At 41.6% G+C, this 20,708-nt stretch overlaps 2 protein-coding genes across 2 annotated transcripts; one reads left to right on the forward strand and one right to left on the reverse strand.

The window, feature by feature from the left end:
• Window positions 1–1,102: 1,102 nt before the first annotated feature.
• On the reverse strand, window positions 1,103–3,291 carry LOC124662262 (F-box/FBD/LRR-repeat protein At5g44980-like). The gene is made up of 3 exons (XM_047200117.1): window positions 2,155–3,291; window positions 1,934–2,068; window positions 1,103–1,801 (listed from the first exon to the last, which is right to left on the reverse strand). The coding sequence occupies exons 1-3, from the start codon at window positions 3,289–3,291 to the stop codon at window positions 1,394–1,396; spliced, it is 1,680 nt and encodes a 559-aa protein (XP_047056073.1). The 3' UTR covers window positions 1,103–1,393.
• Window positions 3,292–5,420: 2,129 nt separating this feature from the next.
• On the forward strand, window positions 5,421–8,715 carry LOC124663173 (lipid droplet-associated hydrolase-like). The gene is made up of 12 exons (XM_047200900.1): window positions 5,421–5,756; window positions 5,871–5,950; window positions 6,121–6,192; window positions 6,278–6,306; window positions 6,909–6,959; window positions 7,147–7,197; window positions 7,347–7,406; window positions 7,475–7,557; window positions 7,913–8,060; window positions 8,146–8,196; window positions 8,356–8,460; window positions 8,558–8,715. The coding sequence occupies exons 1-12, from the start codon at window positions 5,683–5,685 to the stop codon at window positions 8,702–8,704; spliced, it is 951 nt and encodes a 316-aa protein (XP_047056856.1). The 5' UTR covers window positions 5,421–5,682; the 3' UTR covers window positions 8,705–8,715.
• The last annotated feature ends 11,993 nt before the right edge of the window (window positions 8,716–20,708 follow it).

The following is a 20,708-nucleotide window of genomic DNA, read 5'->3' on the forward strand; positions in this document are numbered from 1 at the left end:
AGACGCGCTGCTGAACCTACATGACCCCATCCCAACATGAAAATATATTTTCAGGAAAAGGAAGAACACAATATGTATATGTATCACACCAGAGTCTTAATGAACTGAGCATGATGATAGCAACAAATACTGAGAAGAAAGAATCATGCATACAAATAGAAAATTGAGCTTTGCTACATGGATACACAATTGCACGATTGCTAAGACAAAAAGCAGCAGAATATGCAAGCATATGTGCTTCCTCCAAGTATACAGCAAAAAGCATCCATTTATGTATTTCCTGAATAAATCATGTGCGTCTCATGCAAGAAATGAACGTATTGTACTTCTGCCACTACACAGGTTCTTATTGACCAGAGCATCAAATAGATTGATATTTGGAGATGAACAATATTTGCATATCTACTCGGCCCATCCCTCTGTTATATGTACCCAATCCACCACCATTAATTGGTTTTTTAGCCAGCTTGTCAAGCATTGGTATATTAATATTAATATTAATATTAATATTGCCAGGAAGATACACACTTCTTCCACACGGAACCTTGGTACTATTTTCACTACTGATTTGCTACAAACAAAATACATGTGTTATGTGTATGCTACATCCATGAATTATGTCAGACTATACAGAACTCAAATCCCCTTGTCACATAAATCCTGCCACACTAAGCTTCTACAGCTCTGCCTATATCAGCTCCAGTTCTTTATAGATGATTAAAACACGATACATCCATCATGTTAACACGATGCTGATAGGATAGTAGAGAAATAATATTGATAAATCAAGTAGCATTTCTTCCCAGCTTGCACAGTTCACGTGGGAACGAGGTCAGAAAAATCCAGTAGCACTTCTTCCCAACGTGCACAGTTCATAGAGGAACGAGGTCCAAAAAGTGTCAAACACTTTACCTTTTTATGACGCCTTACAGATGTAAGTATACCGAAAAAATCAGCATTCAAACTTCACATGCTATTATTCATAAGAATGAAGGAAGTTAGGATAAATATAACTAATCCAATTGTGACATACAACCTCTCCAAGTTCATACATACATATAGTAAGTGCTGGTGGCAGCAGCTTACAATACAGGACACCAAACAGCAAAGAAACAACGACAACCAACCAAACATAACAAATTTAAAACGACAGAAAATTAACTATTGACAACCCCCTTCAACCAGCAAGCTCAGATTTGAAGCTTGAGCATAGACATTACCTCCTCAACCCCGGTATAATCTTGAGCAGGCCACAAAATACTCCATCACCGAATGAAGTAGATCCTTTCCTAGACCATCAGAACTTAGAAGGCTAGGAAATAGGCTACAGACAAAAGTAGCAACATAAAATGTGAGCTAAGGACAGAAGACAAGGCAATCTTCCAAATGGTCATCAAAGTAGAAGTGATTTCTTCCTTATTAGCTCCATACAATCATAGCATTCTCCGGAGGGGATGTCAAACGGATCAGCCATTGACAAATCATGGGTATGCCTGTTGTGTGTGAAATTATCCCTAGAACCACGACCACATGTCAGTTCAATTCGAGCATCTTGAGAAGCTCTATTTTCAATTTGTAGCAGCCTGCGTTGATTAGCAAACCAGTTTTGCTTGCGGTGGTAAACCAATGAGATTTTCATTTCCTTTAGCACTTTCGCATTCAAAATAAAGAACTTGGCGAAGCTAATAGATGACCCCGTGATGCTGTTATAATTCTTCAACACAACTACTTTGAGATGGAGCTCAAGGCATTCAATGGGATCATACTTCAGGACATCATCCTTATCCATCGATGGCTGGAACTGGAGACAGAGAGAACGAACAATAAAAAAGAGGTTGCCAACAGATTAGCGATATGGTAGTTGGCTAGATTACATGTCGAATCAAATGCTGATTTTGACATCTAAGGCAAGCAACCTATGATATGCACTCACAATGACATACAGCCTCTCCAAGTTTGGGAAGCACTTGAGGAAGTTAGCCACCGTATCCTGATTGGGGCCAGCAGATCCAAGAGCCAAAACCCTCACGGTGTGCATTTTGGTTGCCAAGCCGACAACAATCATTTTCTGCAGAAACAAAAAACAAGTGCAAATAAGAACAATAACCTGCATATATGAATGCTGAATGGGCAACGGTTGAAGACTGCTGGTACCTGAAAAACCGTGTTTCCGAACTGAAGTTCTGATATGTCTTCAGATAGTATACCCAATATCTTCAGTTTAGGCGCCGAGATTATCCGTATAGTCGTTGGACCATACTTTGGATCAAGTGGCAGCAATCTCTCGAGGGACGGGGCGTCCTCGACGACCAATTCTTGTAAGAGGACACCTTTGTTCCTACTGTCGGCGCTGAAGCCTAAACTCTTGAGAGTTTGGGAGCTGATGCATAGGCGACCAATGCCGAGATTGTCCCTGAGCTCAAGGCTTTCCAGTAGAGTGCAGCCAGAGAGCAAGCTCTGAAGAGCATCCTCCGACATGGTGACCATATCCAGGGTGAGCTGCTTGAGGCGCGGAAACTTGAGGGCCAGCTGAACAATAAAGTCGGGGAAAATGCAGTGGTGAAATTTGGCCACGCGGAGTGTGGGCGCGAACCGAAACACAGCCGATGGCAGCTGCCACATGTACATCTTCTTCCTGTCATTGGACGAGTGAGTGTGGGTGTAGTCGAGCTCGAGCTCCTGCAGATTGTCCAGGGCCCGAGAACCAATCCAGCCTACGAGCTCGTGGTAACAGTCGGTGATGGAGAGGCGGAACGAGAAGCGGCGCGCAGGGCCGGGGTGCTCGGAGATGATCTTGTGGATCAAGTCGACGGTGTTACGGCCCTTGCTCTTGAGGTCGTAGTCCGCCAACAGGTCGAGAGGAGTGGAGCGCCAGAGCGGGCGCCACCGGCGAGAGATGGCCTGCGTGCGGACGCGCTCCTTGGCGGGGATACGCAAGAGGATTGTGTCGAGGAGGTGGTCGGGGAGGCGGCTGATGAAATCCCCATCGGATGGAGCTTGGTCGTCGACCAGATGGAACTTACGCTTCCTGGAAGCTTGCGCCGCCGCCGCCGCCGTCGCAGCGGCCGCCACGGCAACAGCCTCCTTCGCATCTAGTGCCAAAGCGGAAGCCCTCGCAGCCGCCTGCTCGGCATTCAACTCCGCGGTCGAAGCCGCCGCAGCCGCCTCCTTCGCGGCAGCCTTCTTCTCCTTGGCAGTCGCTGCAGCCGCCGCTGCATCCTTCGCAGCAGCCGCCGCCAAGTCCCTGGCAGCCGCAGCCGCAGCCGAGGCCGCCGCCGCCACCGCCTCCATGGCTGGCGAGAGAGACGCGGGAGCGAGGGTTTGGGGCTGGTACTGGTAGTGATGTGTGGTCGGGGAATGCGAGGATTTTAGGAATCAAGGGTTTGGACTTTGGGGAATCTTCAGCGGCGCCGGCAACCTAAAAAAAACTGGCGAGTTCATTTCTAGCAGCCAATGCTTTTTTTTCGCGGATGGAGAAGGAAATAAGAGTTCCAAAAAATATGGATATTCATAATAACAAATGTATATATAAATTATTCTTATAACATTAAATTTGGACCAAATAATCATTATGGCATACCAGAACATCATTTATTTTCTTCCTATGAAGCTCATAAATTATTTCATGGAGGACCATCCTCCTTTACAAGATGTGCATTGCTATCATATATAAAAACCATTCAGATTGGCTGAATAACCTTTTGTGCAATATCTCTAACTCGGTTTGTGCCCACTTTCATGAATATTTTGAAGCTAACAAAGTAAATGTATAAGTATGTATTGGTGTATTTGAATTGAGTTCTTACTAGGTTAAAGTTCTAAATAGTTTGGTTTATAAAAACTAGAAGAGATGAAGGGAGTATTTTATTTTTTTAGTTCAAAAAACACATGAAGGCAGCAGCCGAGCCTGCGAAACTAGCTAGAAACCAAGTCAGGGATACCCTCGCATCGTCCTCCCTAGGCGGCACAGGGGAAACCCTAGAAATCACCACCGCCACCCTCCCACCCTCCTCTCTATCGTTGCCGCTGGAGGAGGCTGCCGGGCTAAGCCCATGCAGCAAACGGGCGCAGCGGGGATGTCTCCTCCTGTGGCAACGCGGGATGGCTTGGACCAAGGGCGACGACCCTCCTAATATGCTCAACTGTGGTGGGCTTCGCGGCTGTTGGGTCGCGCGGGTTGGTCCTAAAGGCGTTCCGACCATCTACTTGGTGGTGCTCGGCCATGGTTCTCGAAGAATCTTGGTGGGTCCGGTGCATCCCAAGATCGGCCACGTCAACAAGCTGCGGGAAAGCAATGGCGTTGATGCTGGTGGCGGCCGAACCTGGTCGGCAGTGGCCGTGCTTGGCCTCAAACCATTGTTAGTGCCTGGCCATGCTAGTGGTCTCCGCTCGGCGCGGTTGACATGGGGTGGCTGCGTGGACTGCTGCATGTAGGTATAGTTCGAATAAAGGTGGCGGTCCTAGGGTTTCTCTCGCACTAAGACGAAGATCTATTGGATGCTTGTCCTCCTTGATCTGGCGGAAATTTCGAGTTCCGGAAGGCTCTGCCGCCGAACTCCATTAGGTCCCTCATGGCTAGTGATTGCTGGGTCAGATGGGATTTGGTCACGCGCACCTATGTTTTTCTCAACCGTTTGGTTTCGAAGGGAGTGGTGCGAAGCTCTGCCATTTGTTGCCATCATGGGACTTGTCTTTTAGTTTCATAGTGAGGCCAGAGGCAAATAATGACATGAAATCCACGATATGAGGACTAGTAATGGTGGTTCGAGTCTTTGCGACGATGAGAAACTTGCTTGGTGAATAGAGCTTCGTAGTAGCGGCATACAAGTGGGGCGACAACACATGAGAGGTTCAATGTCTTACCATTCAGGTGAAAAATCAAGATCTAGCTTTTATTTGTTGTGTTTGACAATAACCCTGTTGAAGACCTTGTTTTGAGAGCGGAGATTTTTTTAGGGTAAAAACCTAAAATCTAAGATCTATAATCGGACGAAGGCTTAAACACCGTTTTCTTATTAGAGAGGTCGCTTTTCAAAAACTTGGAATTCAGATATTGTATTGGTAGTGTTTGACCTGTTGCTACAAAAACTAGAACACCATAGCAGTGCTTTTTTAAAGCTTTTTTTTTCTTAGCCGTATGCATATGTACTACATTCGGGTATTATATTGTTACAGCGATAATTGACATATATTCTTTTTTATCTACGGAAAAAATAGCCGAGCCTGCAGAGTGGAGAGTGCACACCGCTCACGTGTTTCCTCCGATCCGATTGGAAAGGTCGCTGACTGAACCCCAGCAGGTCAGTCTCCAACTCTCCACTGCCACTCTGAATTCTGACCCTCTCTCCTCCGGCGGCCGGCGGACCCTCCCGGCGAGTCCCCGCCGCGCCCCCTCCTCCCCCTCCCGCTCCCCTCTGGATGGGTAAGCACCTATCTCCGCTCCCACGAATCAAATCCCCAACGATCTCAACTCGAAATTGTCCCCCCTCTAAATCCACTCAGGATCGTGCCTGCGCGCGGCTGATTTCCGGTGCAGAACACAGGTAATAGGTGCTGTTACCTTGAGCTGATCTCCACTACCTAGCTCGGCTCACGGTGCGGTGCTCTACCGGGTAGCTCTCCAGGCTGTTCAGACCGGCGGCCTGCGGTGGCGCGGCGAGGCTTTCGAGCACCGGATCCGGTATGGAGAGAGCGGGGCTCCTCGCGCCGTTCCCTCCGAGGGAGCAGGCCACGGCCAGGGTGTGCATGGTCTCCAGGTACCCGGCCGCGGCGGCTCTATTCGCTTCAGTGCTCTGAGCTGTCAAGTGTCAACTAGAGTTCAGAGCTGTATTCGCTTCAGGTGTTCATTTCATGGCTGTTACTTTCCGCAGCTTCGCGACGGAGTTGCTTCAGATAAGATCCAGAGAGCCATCGCCGCCGCTCCACGTGCTAGTCATCCCCGGCAATCCAGGTAGGTACAAGTTATATCCCTTTTCGTGTGCTGGAATGCTCATGGGTGCAGGGCCAGGGCTTTATATTTGCTCTGATTTTAGGTACAAGTTATATCCCTTTTCGTGTGCTGGAATGCTCATGGGTGCAGGACCAGGGCTTTATATTTGCTCTGATGTTTATGTGCGGCAGGTATTGTTGGATTCTACAAGGACTTTGTTGAAGCCCTCTACGAAAACCTTGGTGGGCAGGCATCTGTTACGGGTAAGCTCGCTTGATCCGTGCATATTTTGCTGATGTATTGTCGATGCGACTTTTTGCTTGCTGATGAACTTTCTGCATTGTGCAGCAATAGGGCACATTTCACATGGCCAGAAGGTAATAATACAACTTTCTTCAGACTTATTCATAGCATCATGTTGATTTAGTGATGAATCGGCACGGGACAGTCACATGTATTGTTTATATGTATGGCAGACAGTAAAATGATGATGGATTATCTGGGATTAGCCATAGCTCTGGAGCATTGGATGTTCTTAGTATTTCCTTTACAGATGATTTAAACATAATACGTAAATGGAGCAGTCCAAAATATGCAGCATGTTAGGGAATTCCTCTGTAGGTTCTTAGGGTTGTTGCTATCTTGGTTGAGGTTGCAAATTTCTATGAAGAATTGATCTTCCACATCCCACTTACTTCTGCATTCTCACTACTTGTTATGATAAAAGTTGGTTCTACCGAATGCGGTAGTTAAAGAAAGAAACTATTATGTTTTTGGTGTATCAGTCGTCAAAGTTTCCATCCTAAGTTTTCTTTGTCACTACCATGTTCAGAAATAAGTCTTACCAAATAAGCTTTGCAAATGTACATTGTCTTTATGATCCATTGGCGTTTATATACTATGATGAAGCTTGGTTTCTATTGCTTAGTCAATATTTTAATATTTCTACTGCATTTGACCTTTACACTATCCAAGACAGGATTGTGAGCGTGGAAGATTATTTTCGTTGCAGGAACAGATTGATCACAAGGTTCGTTTGGCATGTTTGATTTCATATTTCAGTTCAAAGTTCTCTTTGTAATTTTGTTCCTGTCGCAAAAGATTTTTATCTGTCATGCCTTCGAAAGGAAAAGCATTTAGAAATTAATAAGCGCCATATCGTAGTTCTTCCTACTGTGGTTATAACAGTTTCCTGTTTCACATGTCCATCTTTGCAGGTTGATTTTCTTGAGCAAGAGGTTCTGCATACAGAGCAATCAATAATTCTGGTATGTTTTTTTCTTCCCTACCACAAGCTCTTTGGTTCAGTTTGGTCCGTTCTATGCTAGGTTGATATGTGGGTATCTTTGTATACTTCTGTACTCGGTTTTCTTTTATAGAAAGTGCAGCTTAACTCTAGTTCTTCATTTAAATGAAGGTGGGTCATTCTATTGGTGCATACATAGGTCTGGAGATATTCAAGAGACTCCAGAAAAAGGTTGAGTATTGGTCCTCCTTTCGTGAAGTACATATTTGTTGATTCATTATTTTTACTCTTCTAGACAGGTGACCTTTTTTGTAGGGCTATACCCATTTTTGTCATTAAACAAGAGCTCTATGAAGCAATCAACAATTGGATATATTGCAAGGTACAAAAAACTATCAGCACAATACTTTGTTGCTATGCTGCCCAAACTTCTATCTAAATCAAATAAGGTGATGTGCTTGCATGACAACATGAGCATTGATAGTCAAGTCGAGTGATAAGGAAAATCTAAACCGTCTTCTCTATTTAGAGAGCAATCCACATAAGTGGTTAGATACTAGGCATACAACAAATAATCGAATAATAGATATCTGCATCTATTTCTTTTTGTGACTTATATCTCATACGGGGTTAACCAATACCTAACTTTTGAGTTCAGTGTTGAAGCAATTACCTTGTCCATTACCAAATGAGCATTTCCTTTTTCTGAAATTTGTGTTTTCAAATGGACATGTCAGGTCATCTCTCCTTAGTAAAGGGGTTAGTTTGCTTGTGTCTTTTATTGGCTCACTCCAACCTTCAGTTACAAGGAGCATTGTGAGACGGTTCCTTGGATCTTCTTGGTCTGCAGCCGCTGTCGATGCTGGTTGTAGCCATCTCTTGCAGGTGAGTTTTGAACTTAGAAGCCCATAATTATTCGTTATCTTAAAAAGTATTGAGGAATTTGCTCATTTTTTTATAAAACGTGCAGTACCACACGATGCACAATGTGCTTTTCATGGCAAAGACAGAATTCCTAAAGGTAATTCACAACATTGTCAATGCTAAATTCAACCGGATTATCAGTCACAAGAGTCAAGAGTATTATTACGGCAGTTCCATCACTTACAGTACTAAGCTATAGATTCTTCCTGTTTTACTTGCTCACCAGTCAGTTATTTACTATGTTACTGTTTTTCAGCTTCATGAAAAACCGGACTGGAATTTCATTAGAGCAAAACAAGACCAAATTGCTTTTCTGTTTGGTGTGGATGATCACTGGGGTCCTTTAGCTCACATGGAAGAGGTGAACAGTTCTCATTTGTTAACCCAATGGCATTATTCTGTTAATATGTGGATATCTTAGCTCACAGTATTTTTTTTCTTCGAATATTCAATTACAGATCTCAAAGCATGCTCCTGGGGTTGCCTTGTCGGTCGAGAAAGAAGGTCACACACATGGCTACTGCTGCACGGAGGCTGGGTCCTTCTGGGTTGCTGACTATGTTGCGAACTTGATTAAAAACCAAATGATCATCAGAGATACCTGATTACACGCACTCATCTCGAAGTAATATAGGACTGCGGTGCCGGACCCCGGCTAGTATTACCTACCTTGTTTATGCTAATCCATTCGAAGGATCACAAATCTCAGAATTGAGATACTGAATACTAGTATATTTCTATCTTCGGGCAGGTTGCAATGTTGGTTTGACTCCGCCAAAATGTCTTTTAGTTGCAAATGAAGGTATATAGTCTCAACTAGTTCCCACATTATACAACTACTGTATTTAAAGTTTATTCATGTACATCTCTCCAAGGAGTAAATGAACTTCTTGCAGACATTAAGATGAATAAATTTGTTGGAACTAATCTTGTTATCAGTGCTAGATCTAGGTGATTAGATTAATTTTAATTTGTTTTGTTTTGAGTTGCACTTGTAATAGAGTCACCGGCTTGAAGCTGCGGCAGTACGCACACACAAAGCTGCGACGTGAAGATAAGCTGCGATCATGTTGATGCATGCAGATTGTGGCCGCTTGGCTTAGGAGTAGGTAAGGTGGTTTAGCCGTTGCGTGGGCTTATTTAAGGCATTGTAAACAAGTTTTATTGTGGCCTACGGGGAAAAACAATGTAGTCATTGTGTCCACGAAGGAAGCATATATTCTAGGCAAAGCCTTTGCATGTTCTTCGTTGGTCTATCTTTGTCTGTTCTTGAATTTCCACATGTGTGCGTGTCGTGTGTGGTCTTGTGAAGTAGAAGAGAAGAAGAGGAGTTGCAAGGTGCAACTCCAACAAAATTAACAATTACTTGCAATAAAAACAGATCGCCCTCGAAGAAAGCATTTCAGGAGAACGGCCAAGATAATGAAAGCGGAAATTCAATCGAGTTGTTCTTGTCCGTACCCGTAAAGACTTACATACATAACTGAATAAGTGATACAAACAACCCAGAGAGTGGGGTTTGTTGACAATCCAACACTCAGAATCATAATTGGAGAGTAAAACATGTTAAGCTCATCGCACAATGTCCTGTCACACTGCAAGTGTTTTCTAGAGTCCAGACACACCTTAAACAATTATACTGGATGAAGGTATGGATTGATGGCCCTGCATGTCGGAAATAATGAAACATTGAGCATAGTATTAGTTTACTGTGCATATTGATAAACCCGGCATTGAGGTAATATATCAAAATAAATTATTAAATTTCTACTGAACAATATTACAACGTAATCCAGGTATCAAATGTTAACATGTTACACATAAGTTGGCATTTCTCAATTCTGCTTGAGTTACCACCAATCTTACACATTTGGATGAATTATCTGACCATGCTATCTCAGCATATATCTGCTTATAACTTGGTACAGACACTTACAATATGAAAATGAGTATATACATAAGTTATACATTTAAATGATATACTTACAGATGTTGGGACATAGAGTGCATGGATGTCAAGTTCTTTGTAGCTTTCACGGCGAGTATTAACGACTGTTTTGTACTTGATGACGCCGCGTGCCATGGCGAACTCTCCTGTCCCACCCATAATGGCCATCTCGCCTTCCATAAGATACTGCCCCATCACTGCAAGTGTGGACCCTTTGAACCTATTTTAGGATTGAAGAGCAATATCATGCAGTATCACCGTGAAATTGAACAGCCAATATTTACCATGTAAGTTATTTATCAAAAACTTCTAGTCCTGACTCCTGAATCAGTGAATTCTTATGCACGAACCTGGGATCTTGGAACACCATGCTGAAATAATGGAACCAGCCGGGACCATCTAAGTCTGCCTGAACTTGCATCCCTTTTGCCCGAGCTACAATTGTCGCATCGGGTTCAGGCGCATCGGTGACTGTCCAGTCGATGACGGCGGTCGTACCAAACCATGATCGGTGGCCAGAATTAACTGTAACCACCTGGTTGTGATCTGGTCCATCAATTACTTGATGCAAGTACAGACGCAAGTTTATCTCACGCTCACAGGGAACAATGGGGCACATGAAGGAAGGATCAGCCATGGCGACAATGAAATGCGAGAGGAAGAGAAGGGACAGGACGGAGATAGGCCAGGCCATGGCTAGGATTATCGCCTCTCAAAGGAAGTACTCTTCCCTTTTGTGTTGTGTGAGGGATGCAGATGTGATGCTGTATTTAAAGTGTTCAAGAGCATATGCATTCCTGATCCTTAGTGCACTGGTGCTGCTTAGTTCAAACAGAGGTTCCATTAGTGTGAGAGTATGATTGTTTACATCAATCATTTTTTCTAGTTCTGGCGATTTCCCCTATGACAGTACGCCAATCATAGGACATTTACCCATCTCTCTGATTTCGTTGGTGCCTTATTTTTTACAATATTCCGTGTCCATACTGGAAGTCTTTTATCGTTTCCCTTTTGTTTTACCTAAATGGCCTTACAGGCTTGGATGGTATCCGTCTTTCCAAGTGATACAATTCAACCGAGACTACAAGTGTGGAGCAAAACAAATTTGGCTGATGTACATGTAAGAAATCCATACAGACAAGGAAGACAGCAAGGTCCCATTTGTCAATTTGTTTTTCTAAAATTTCATGTACTGCTCAAAAATCAATTCACAGGTTCACTGAAAGCACAATTATATTTGTATGCCAATTCACCGTACAGGGTAGGTTAGACACGATCACACGACGACCTTACTGTCACTAGAACTATATTATATTTACCTTTTAGCTTCATGCATTTTTAAGAATTTCTCCAATTTTGTGGATGCCATGTTTTCATGGGTTTATAACCTGTATTTCCTATGTCTTTTTCTTGTTCTACAATTGATAATGATATTTTAAGTTTAGTGGGAAGCTGTTGAATCAATCGTAAGACCTATGTGAACAATTTTTTACATAGCAGAGTGAATAAATAGTGTAACATCCGTGAAAAATGAAAGTGGTTGGTGAATATGTTTTTAGGCACAAAAAATTATAGGGACCCAAGCGCAATTTAATGAAAAATACAACCACAAATAATAAAATACAAAATAATTGTCGAAGGTAAAACAAAAATGATTGCTTCCTCTTGCAATGCACTTACGAAGATGGTTGACAGTATAGCCCAAGTCAGTACAATTAAAAGGACCATAAATCTAGAACAAAAGATATAACAATGGAGTTACTACAGGCAAGGCAGCACGCATACACTACAAGATAAGTCAGTAAAAATGTGGTGAGCAGAACTTTTGGAAAAGAATTAGTTGAAATAAGGCATAGCAAATGTAATTCAAGAAGTGCAAAAGTAATTATAAACATATTAACATGTGATCTAGTTTAAAGAGCTCAATAATATTTCAGTTTTATTAGCTAGAATTAAGTGGAGAAGTGAGACTAATTAGGGGATGGATATGCAACCCATCCACTTATGTTCAAATTTTAAAAAACCTACGAAGAGGTATGGAACAATCTCAGCCTTTAACGAGTTTAAGTTTGAGGAGAGGACTTGTAATGGAGCATGCCTCAATTCTTTTATTATAAGAAACTCACTTCAGGGTTCTCCAGCGGTTCCACCGGAAAACCACAAGTACGTGGGAACACTATTTTTTTATTTTTCTGAAATAGAGCCAAAACCTTTACCTTATCTAATTAATTAAGAAGACTAGTTAAATGCCCGTGCGTTGCTACGGTTATTTTTTTTATTGCACAAAGTTTGAAAAATATCAAGAAAAGCTAGAGAAAAAGCAGTAGTTAAAAATATTTCAATTTTTGTTTCGGTAAATTTCAATATTTTCTCATTATTCTATTGCTTTTTTGCGCTTTGGTGAATAAGATAATTTACTTTTGAGAATTTTAATACCTGTTGTTTTTGTTCGTTTCTTAATATTCTTTGACGGGTTACTCTTTTGCTTGTCCTTGTATCCATTCCTTATTTTCAAACTAAGAGTCTATGGATAACATATACATACGACCGAAATAGAAGTGTTGATGGATATTGCACTGTTTTCTAACTACGAACCAGTTTTCAAAATAAGGACATGATATATAGAAGAGCAACCACTATTTTCTGGAAACAAGTGTCAACGGTTTTATTTAAGTAGTGTGACGCTGGGTTTTTCGACGGGACAGACAACATATGGCCGATCCCAATTAACAGTAAATAGTAAAGATTTGCATGATTCATGTCTGATAAACTCCTTTCTCTGTGCCCTCAAAGAAAGGTGCACGCATCACGGCATCAGTCAGCAGCCTTTCCCTTCCAGCGATTGTTGCTACCTGCAGAGACTCCGGTGCCTCCCATTTCCATCAGGTAATAGATCATCGAGTTCACGTCCTCGCTGAATATTTTGTAGGCTTTCATCACTTGGATGTAGCTAAAGCCCTTTGTTAGAAGAAACTGCATGTTGAGAGTCAGCATGTTGTCTGGGAGTACGAAACAATTCTCACTGCCTTTATCCGCCACGGCGGCGAACCAAATGACGGACTAACTACGAACTGGAAAGCATTTCAATTTTTAGGTAAACAACTGATAAGTGGAACATTACATATCTCCTTTAATGGCGAGAGAAGTGTGCTTACTCGTGTCAGACGAAGATGGTTGTGCCCCTGACCTTGATGACTATATGAAGTTAACTTACTGTTCATGAGATACTCTTCTCTGAGCAGCCTCCATCACAGTCCCGAAAAGTCAGGTAATCAAGCAGCACAAATTCCCTGAAATTGATGAGGCTGAATTAGTGAATAATAGTTGGGCCTACGAACGAAGTCAGGTCCGGTCCAAGCCAAACGAGCACTTGCCCTGGTCTATACATTCCTAACTAAACTAATTACCAAGTCCTCACCAATGGATTTATGTGCAGTCCTTGGTAAAAAAGAGATGATTTTCAGAGTTTGGTCTCAATTATAGGCAAGGTTGTATTTAGAAGTACTAATCCGCAATGTAGACCTTCTCGTGAACTCCTAGCAAGTGAAATCGATCCGTTCTCACCCCTCCTCCTCCCTCTGCCCGTTGCCTCTTGTTTTGCGCCCCCGACAGAGGAGGCTGGGGTGGGTGAGGAGCAATTCAATGTTTGGTTCTAACATCTACCTACATGCAACTTATACATAATAGCCTATTAGAGCAGGGTCTATTTTCCAGCCTCTCCTTTTCCTTTTATGATTTTCCAGGGTCTATTTTCTGCCCCTATAAGACATGTCTAAACAGCATGTCACCTACAGTTGCCTGAGTGCAGAGGAAGACCTCCAAACAGCAAGTGAGTAGCATAATAAATGTAATGCACACAATTTAGCATGTATTTTGAGAACATGACATGGTCTAGAAGTGCCTTTTGCTGTGCCTTCACGATTGTTTCACAGAAACGACTCCTAATCTTTTTTTTATTTTGAAGATCCACAACTTGGAAAGAAGAGCACAATTGCTTATGAATCAAACATAAGATTTTTGGAGTATCATGATTCAATATATCAGAGCATAAGCATCAGAATGGCTGCGGTATAATTCTTAATATGAAACAATAACAACATAATTTTCAGAACATGGATGTTTTCAAAACAAAATCTTCAAGGAAATTGCAGCTTTACAGGATTTTGTCAAAGAATACCTTCATAGCCACCGTCAGCTAGATCTTCAGACAATACAAGAGGTGTGTTCAGCTCAACAAAATTGCTACCACAGCAGTGGATGATTCATTTTAGCACCTTATTAATATGATGCCTAAAACATTGTACCATCATTTCCAGTTTGAACTTCCTTGTGGCATTGCCTCTAGTTGCAAAGAAAAACATGGTAGTTCATATTTTTAACACGCAACTTCTTTTTGCATAGAAATCTTCACAATTAACCAATCTGAAACAACCAAAGCCTAGCAGCTAGATGATCAGCCGAGAATCCTAGTAATAAGTGTACGGCTGGAGAGAAACCTTCAATCACTACTTCAAAGGAACCTACAACCAAAGCTGTTCTTGCAGCAATAATTACTTCGAGGCCTCCAAGAACCCTAACTTCTCCCGTTTAATGTTCATAACATGAGCAAGATTTCCATGTATTATATTCTGAGCATCAAGCAAACTCTGACAGCTTTCATCAGCAACAACAACTCTCTATTTGTCCATAGCAAGCAATGCTAACATCATGGAGACGTCATCAATCATCTCTATGAACTGGTTGCTCAAAGAGTCGATGAGTCACTCTATTTCTGAAACCAATGCTAAAATTATTAAAACAACCGAGATAACCTCCCAATGACCGGGATATATTAATGAAAAGACTGAACATACTCGTAGAAAGATTAAAACTACCGAGTTTTTATAGTAGCATCAACTTTGCACAAGTACAAACAGTTTAGTTAGTCAAAAACGGTGATTGCTTCATTTTGTATGGAGCCTTCATTTGCATCCAACATAAATGAGCAGTAATGATGGGCAAGACGTATAGCCTTCAGAATGTCTAGTTCAATGTACCCTTAACCCAAAATTACACTAACAGGTGGAGATTAGAAAAAATAAATTTTGGGTAATTAGAAAAAATTGCTAACAGGTGGAGAGTTTCTTGGTACATTTAGGAGAGTGGCCTACAGTGCAGGATTACATGTAGCCTCATACAATGGAAGTATTATTGTAGACACCAGTAGCTAGGCCTCTTCTACAACAAACTTTCGTATTGTGTTTACTAGTTAAATGCCCGTGCGTTGCTACGGTTATTTTTTTTATTGCACAAAGTTTGAAAAATATCAAGAAAAGCTAGAGAAAAAGCAGTAGTTAAAAATATTTCAATTTTTGTTTCGGTAAATTTCAATATTTTCTCATTATTCTATTGCTTTTTTGCGCTTTGGTGAATAAGATAATTTACTTTTGAGAATTTTAATACCTGTTGTTTTTGTTCGTTTCTTAATATTCTTTGACGGGTTACTCTTTTGCTTGTCCTTGTATCCATTCCTTATTTTCAAACTAAGAGTCTATGGATAACATATACATACGACCGAAATAGAAGTGTTGATGGATATTGCACTCGTTTTCTAACTACGAACCAGTTTTCAAAATAAGGACATGATATATAGAAGAGCAACCACTATTTTCCGGAAACAAGTGTCAACGGTTTTATTTAAGTAGTGTGACGCTGGGTTTTTCGACGGGACGAGACAACATATGGCCGATCCCAATTAACAGTAAATAGTAAAGATTTGCATGATTCATGTCCGATAAACTCCTTTCTCTCGTGCCCTCAAAGAAAGGTGCACGCATCACGGCATCGATCGGCAGCCTTTCCCTTCCAGCGATTGTTGCTACCTGCAGAGACTCCGGTGCCTCCCATTTCCATCAGGTAATAGATCATCGAGTTCACGTCCTCGCTGAATATTTTGTAGGCTTTCATCACTTGGATGTAGCTAAAGCTCTTTGTTAGAAGAAACTGCATGTTGAGAGTCAGCATGTTGTCTGGGAGTACGAAACAATTCTCACTGCCTTTATCCGCCACAGCGGCCGAACCAAATGACAGACTAACTACAGAACTGGAAAGCATTTCAATTTTTAGGTAAACAACTGATAAGTGGAACATTACATATCTCCTTTAATGGCGAGAGAAGTGTGCTTACTCGTGTCAGACGAAGATGGTTGTGCCCCTGACCTTGATGACTATATGAAGTTAACTTACTGTTCATGAGATACTCTTCTCTGAGCAGCCTTCATCACAGTCGCGAAAAGTCGGGTAATCAAGCAGCACAAATTCCCTGAAATTGATGAGGCTGAATTAGTGAATAATAGTTGGGCCTACGAACGAAGTCAGGTCCGGTCCAAGCCAAACGAGCACTTGCCCTGGTCTATACATTCCTAACTAAACTAATTACCAAGTCCTCACCAATGGATTTATGTGCAGTCCTTGGTAAAAAAGAGATGATTTTCAGAGTTTGGTCTCAATTATAGGCAAGGTTGTATTTAGAAGTACTAATCCGCAATGTAGACCTTCTCGTGAACTCCTAGCAAGTGAAATCGATCCGTTCTCACCCCTCCTCCTCCCTCTGCCCGTTGCCTCTTGTTTTGCGCCCCGACGGAGGAGGCTGGGGTGGGTGAGGAGCAATTCAATGTTTGGTTCTAACATCTACCTACATGCAACTTATACATAATAGCCTATTAGAGCAGGGTCTATTTTCCAGCCTCTCCTTTTCCTTTTATGATTTTCCAGGGTCTATTTTCTGCCCCTATAAGACATGTCTAAACAGCATGTCACCTACAGTTGCCAGAGTGCAGAGGAAGACCTCCAAACAGCAAGTGAGTAGCATAATAAATGTAATGCACACAATTTAGCATGTATTTTGAGAACATGACATGGTCTAGAAGTGCCTTTTGTCTGTGCCTTCACGATTGTTTCACGAAACGACTCCTAATCTTTTTTTTATTTTGAAGATCCACAACTTGGAAAGAAGAGCACAATTGCTTATGAATCAAACATAAGATTTTTGGAGTATCATGATTCAATATATCAGAGCATAAGCATCAGAATGGCTGCGGTATAATTCTTAATATGAAAGAATAACAACATAATTTTCAGAACATGGATGTTTTCAAAACAAAATCTTCAAGGAAATTGCAGCTTTACAGGATTTTGTCAAAGAATACCTTCATAGCCACCGTCAGCTAGATCTTCAGACAATACAAGAGGTGTGTTCAGCTCAACAAAATTGCTACCACGACGAGTGGATGATTCATTTTAGCACCTTATTAATATGACGCCTAAAACATTGTACCATCATTTCCAGTTTGAACTTCCTTGTGGCATTGCCTCTAGTTGCAAAGAAAAACATGGTAGTTCATATTTTTAACACGCAACTTCTTTTTGCATAGAAATCTTCACAATTAACCAATCTGAAACAACCAAAGCCTAGCAGCTAGATGATCAGCCGAGAATCCTAGTAATAAGTGTACTACTGGAGAGAAACCTTCAATCACTACTTCAAAGGAACCTACAACCAAAGCTGTTCTTGCAGCAATAATTACTTCGAGGCCTCCAAGAACCCTAACTTCTCCCGTTTAATGTTCATAACATGAGCAAGATTTCCATGTATTATATTCTGAGCATCAAGCAAACTCTGACAGCTTTCATCAGCAACAACAACTCTCTATTTGTCCATAGCAGCAATGCTAACATCATGGAGACGTCATCAATCATCTCTATGAACTGGTTGCTCAAAGAGTCGATGAGTCACTCTATTTCTGAAACCAATGCTAAAATTATTAAAACAACCAGATAACCTCCCAATGACCGGGATATATTAATGAAAAGACTGAACATACTGCAGAAAGATTAAAACTACCGAGTTTTTATAGTAGCATCAACTTTGCACAAGTACAAACAGTTTAGTTAGTCAAAAACGGTGATTGCTTCATTTTGTATGGAGCCTTCATTTGCATCCAACATAAATGAGCAGTAATGATGGGCAAGACGTATAGCCTTCAGAATGTCTAGTTCAATGTACCCTTAACCCAAAATTACACTAACAGGTGGAGATTAGAAAAAATAAATTTTGGGTAATTAGAAAAAATTGCTAACAGGTGGAGAGTTTCTTGGTACATTTAGGAAAGTGGCCTACAGTGCAGGATTACATGTAGCCTCATACAATGGAAGTATTATTGTAGACACCAGTAGCTAGGCCTCTTCTACAACAAACTTTCGTATTGTGTTTATTATACTTCTCTACATGAGGCACATTTTTCATTATATCTAGATTAATTTCAAATCGTTGTCACAAGAAATAAATCCATCTGCTCTATACTATTAAGGGTGACAAAAAAAATACACTAATAAATGTGAAAAACTGCTTGCTGCGAAAAGATAGTGGTTTTGATGAGATAACAGAACAACATAGAACAGCTTAGTCAGTAAAACATTGACCCGAGAAACAAAATAACTTACTATGTCATTTCCTTCTATGACCTATGCCATCTAACACCAATTATCCTTGAAAACTGAGAAGGATGCTAGAAAATGTATTTCCTTCACTATTCTCAGCGGTAAAAGCATATCAGATACTAAATATTTAGTTGGGAAATAACACTTTACAATTGAAAGAGAACAAAGAAAAACCTCACGTTCATTAAGGACGTTACAAAGCATTACCACACAGGAGAGAACCACATGGCCTTGCAATGGTGACAACCGGACAAAATATTTGAGGTACATGACGAAGGAATAGGAGTATAATAAGTATATCATTGCTGCTTTGCACATCTTTTTGTTTCTTTGTTAATAACCACTGACTAAACTAACCCGCGGAACCACCGTATGCGTACGAAGCTTCCTGCTCCGATCCATCTACAATCCGGTGTCTGGTACAAGAATCGGATGGGAAGTGTTGTATGTATTGCAAGCTTCATTAACCTAAGATGCAAGAACTCATTTGTACAAGCCAATAAAAAAATTACTCTTTGTCTAAAAACACCTCAGCTCTCCATAAGAGATCATAAGTGGCAGCAAGTACCTCAATATGTCTTTCGATCGAAGTTGACATACAGAAGGAGAGAGCATTGAAGCGTGGCAGCAATCAATTCGTCTACAGTTTGTATATCCAGCAGCGGAAGACGGGCCACAGAGAAGAAGAGCATGGACGTCCGAGGCGGGAGCATGCCATTCCTATTTGCGAACGGCACAGTGATGGTGCTCGCCGTGGTGGTAAACAACTGCAATGGCTGCTGATGTACGTGATTCTTTGGCAACGACTGCAATAGCAAATGTAATTATTAGGAAATACATGTACCTGATTTTGAAAAGGCCACCAAAATATACTTGATAAATATTCAAGCAAAATAATTCTTGTAGTGACAGAAAGTAGGTACTTAAATTGAAGATGTTGTTTACCTGGATCACATTGTAACTTGCAGGAAATGCGTACCAAACCAATATTGCTCACTATTAGTACCTCCCCCAGGAGAAACTTGGATCGGGCATTCTCTCAGGTGGTTCATTCTGTCCATTTGAGGGTGCCAACTTCAGAAATCAGAACTCACCAATACACGAAATTCTCACACGGAGGGTCGTGACACTCCCCGAGGCGACCATGGAGCTCCAGTGGTCGTCCTTCTGACGCGTGTGGGCCACGACGCGCTTGATGGCTTTCCTGGTGCCGGACCTTGCCGCGCAACAATGCTCTCTTCCTTCCTCAGACACCATACTCGAGATCTAGTTCCAGGGAGGACAGATCCGAGCCCTTCAAGGCAGCCGGAGATTGAGGCGGCTAGGGGTAGCCGAGGCCGTAGTTCAGGATGTAGAAGGAAGAAATGGTGATGGTATTTGCAAGATGTGAGGTAGCCGAGCTCGCGCCGGCGAAGGGCGGCGCTGGAAGCAGCCAGCGTCGGCGTCGTCGTGAGCAGACCCGTGGAGAGGATACGTAGAGGTGAGGGGATCCGTAGTTTTTCTAGATCAAGGGGATCCGTAGTTGTGGGATCCCTGCCTTGGCTTCTGCCCGTACGGAGGATTCCTTCTTTCCAAGTTTGTAGCTGAAATATTTGGCAACATTAATTTCTTCTTTCCAAGTTTGCAGCGATTGGAATCGAGGTAATAAAAACAAAAATAAAGATTGATTGGAAAGATAAGATAGCTTTCCTTTTAATGATTGTTTACTGTGAGGAAGGTTATATGAGGAGAACTCACGGTGGATTGGATTGATATGTTAAGTTGAGACCGTGGGATTAGATTGGACGGACAAGATGTTTTCAATGACGACCATCAAACGCGTTGAGTGTCAAACGACCAACTCCAATTTAATAGTAAAGATTATACTTCTCTACATGAGGCACATTTTTCATTATATCTAGATTAATTTCAAATCGTTGTCACAAGAAATAAATCCATCTGCTCTATACTATTAAGGGTGACAAAAAAAATACACTAATAAATGTGAAAAACTGCTTGCTGCGAAAAGATAGTGGTTTTGATGAGATAACAGAACAAAATAGAACAGCTTAGTCAGTAAAACATTGACCCGAGAAACAAAATAACTTACTATGTCATTTCCTTCTATGACCTATGCCATCTAACACCAATTATCCTTGAAAACTGAGAAGGATGCTAGAAAATGTATTTCCTTCACTATTCTC

The sequence above is a fragment of the Lolium rigidum genome, chromosome 6 (genome assembly GCF_022539505.1).
Source record: "Lolium rigidum isolate FL_2022 chromosome 6, APGP_CSIRO_Lrig_0.1, whole genome shotgun sequence".
Lineage (NCBI taxonomy): Eukaryota > Viridiplantae > Streptophyta > Magnoliopsida > Poales > Poaceae > Lolium > Lolium rigidum.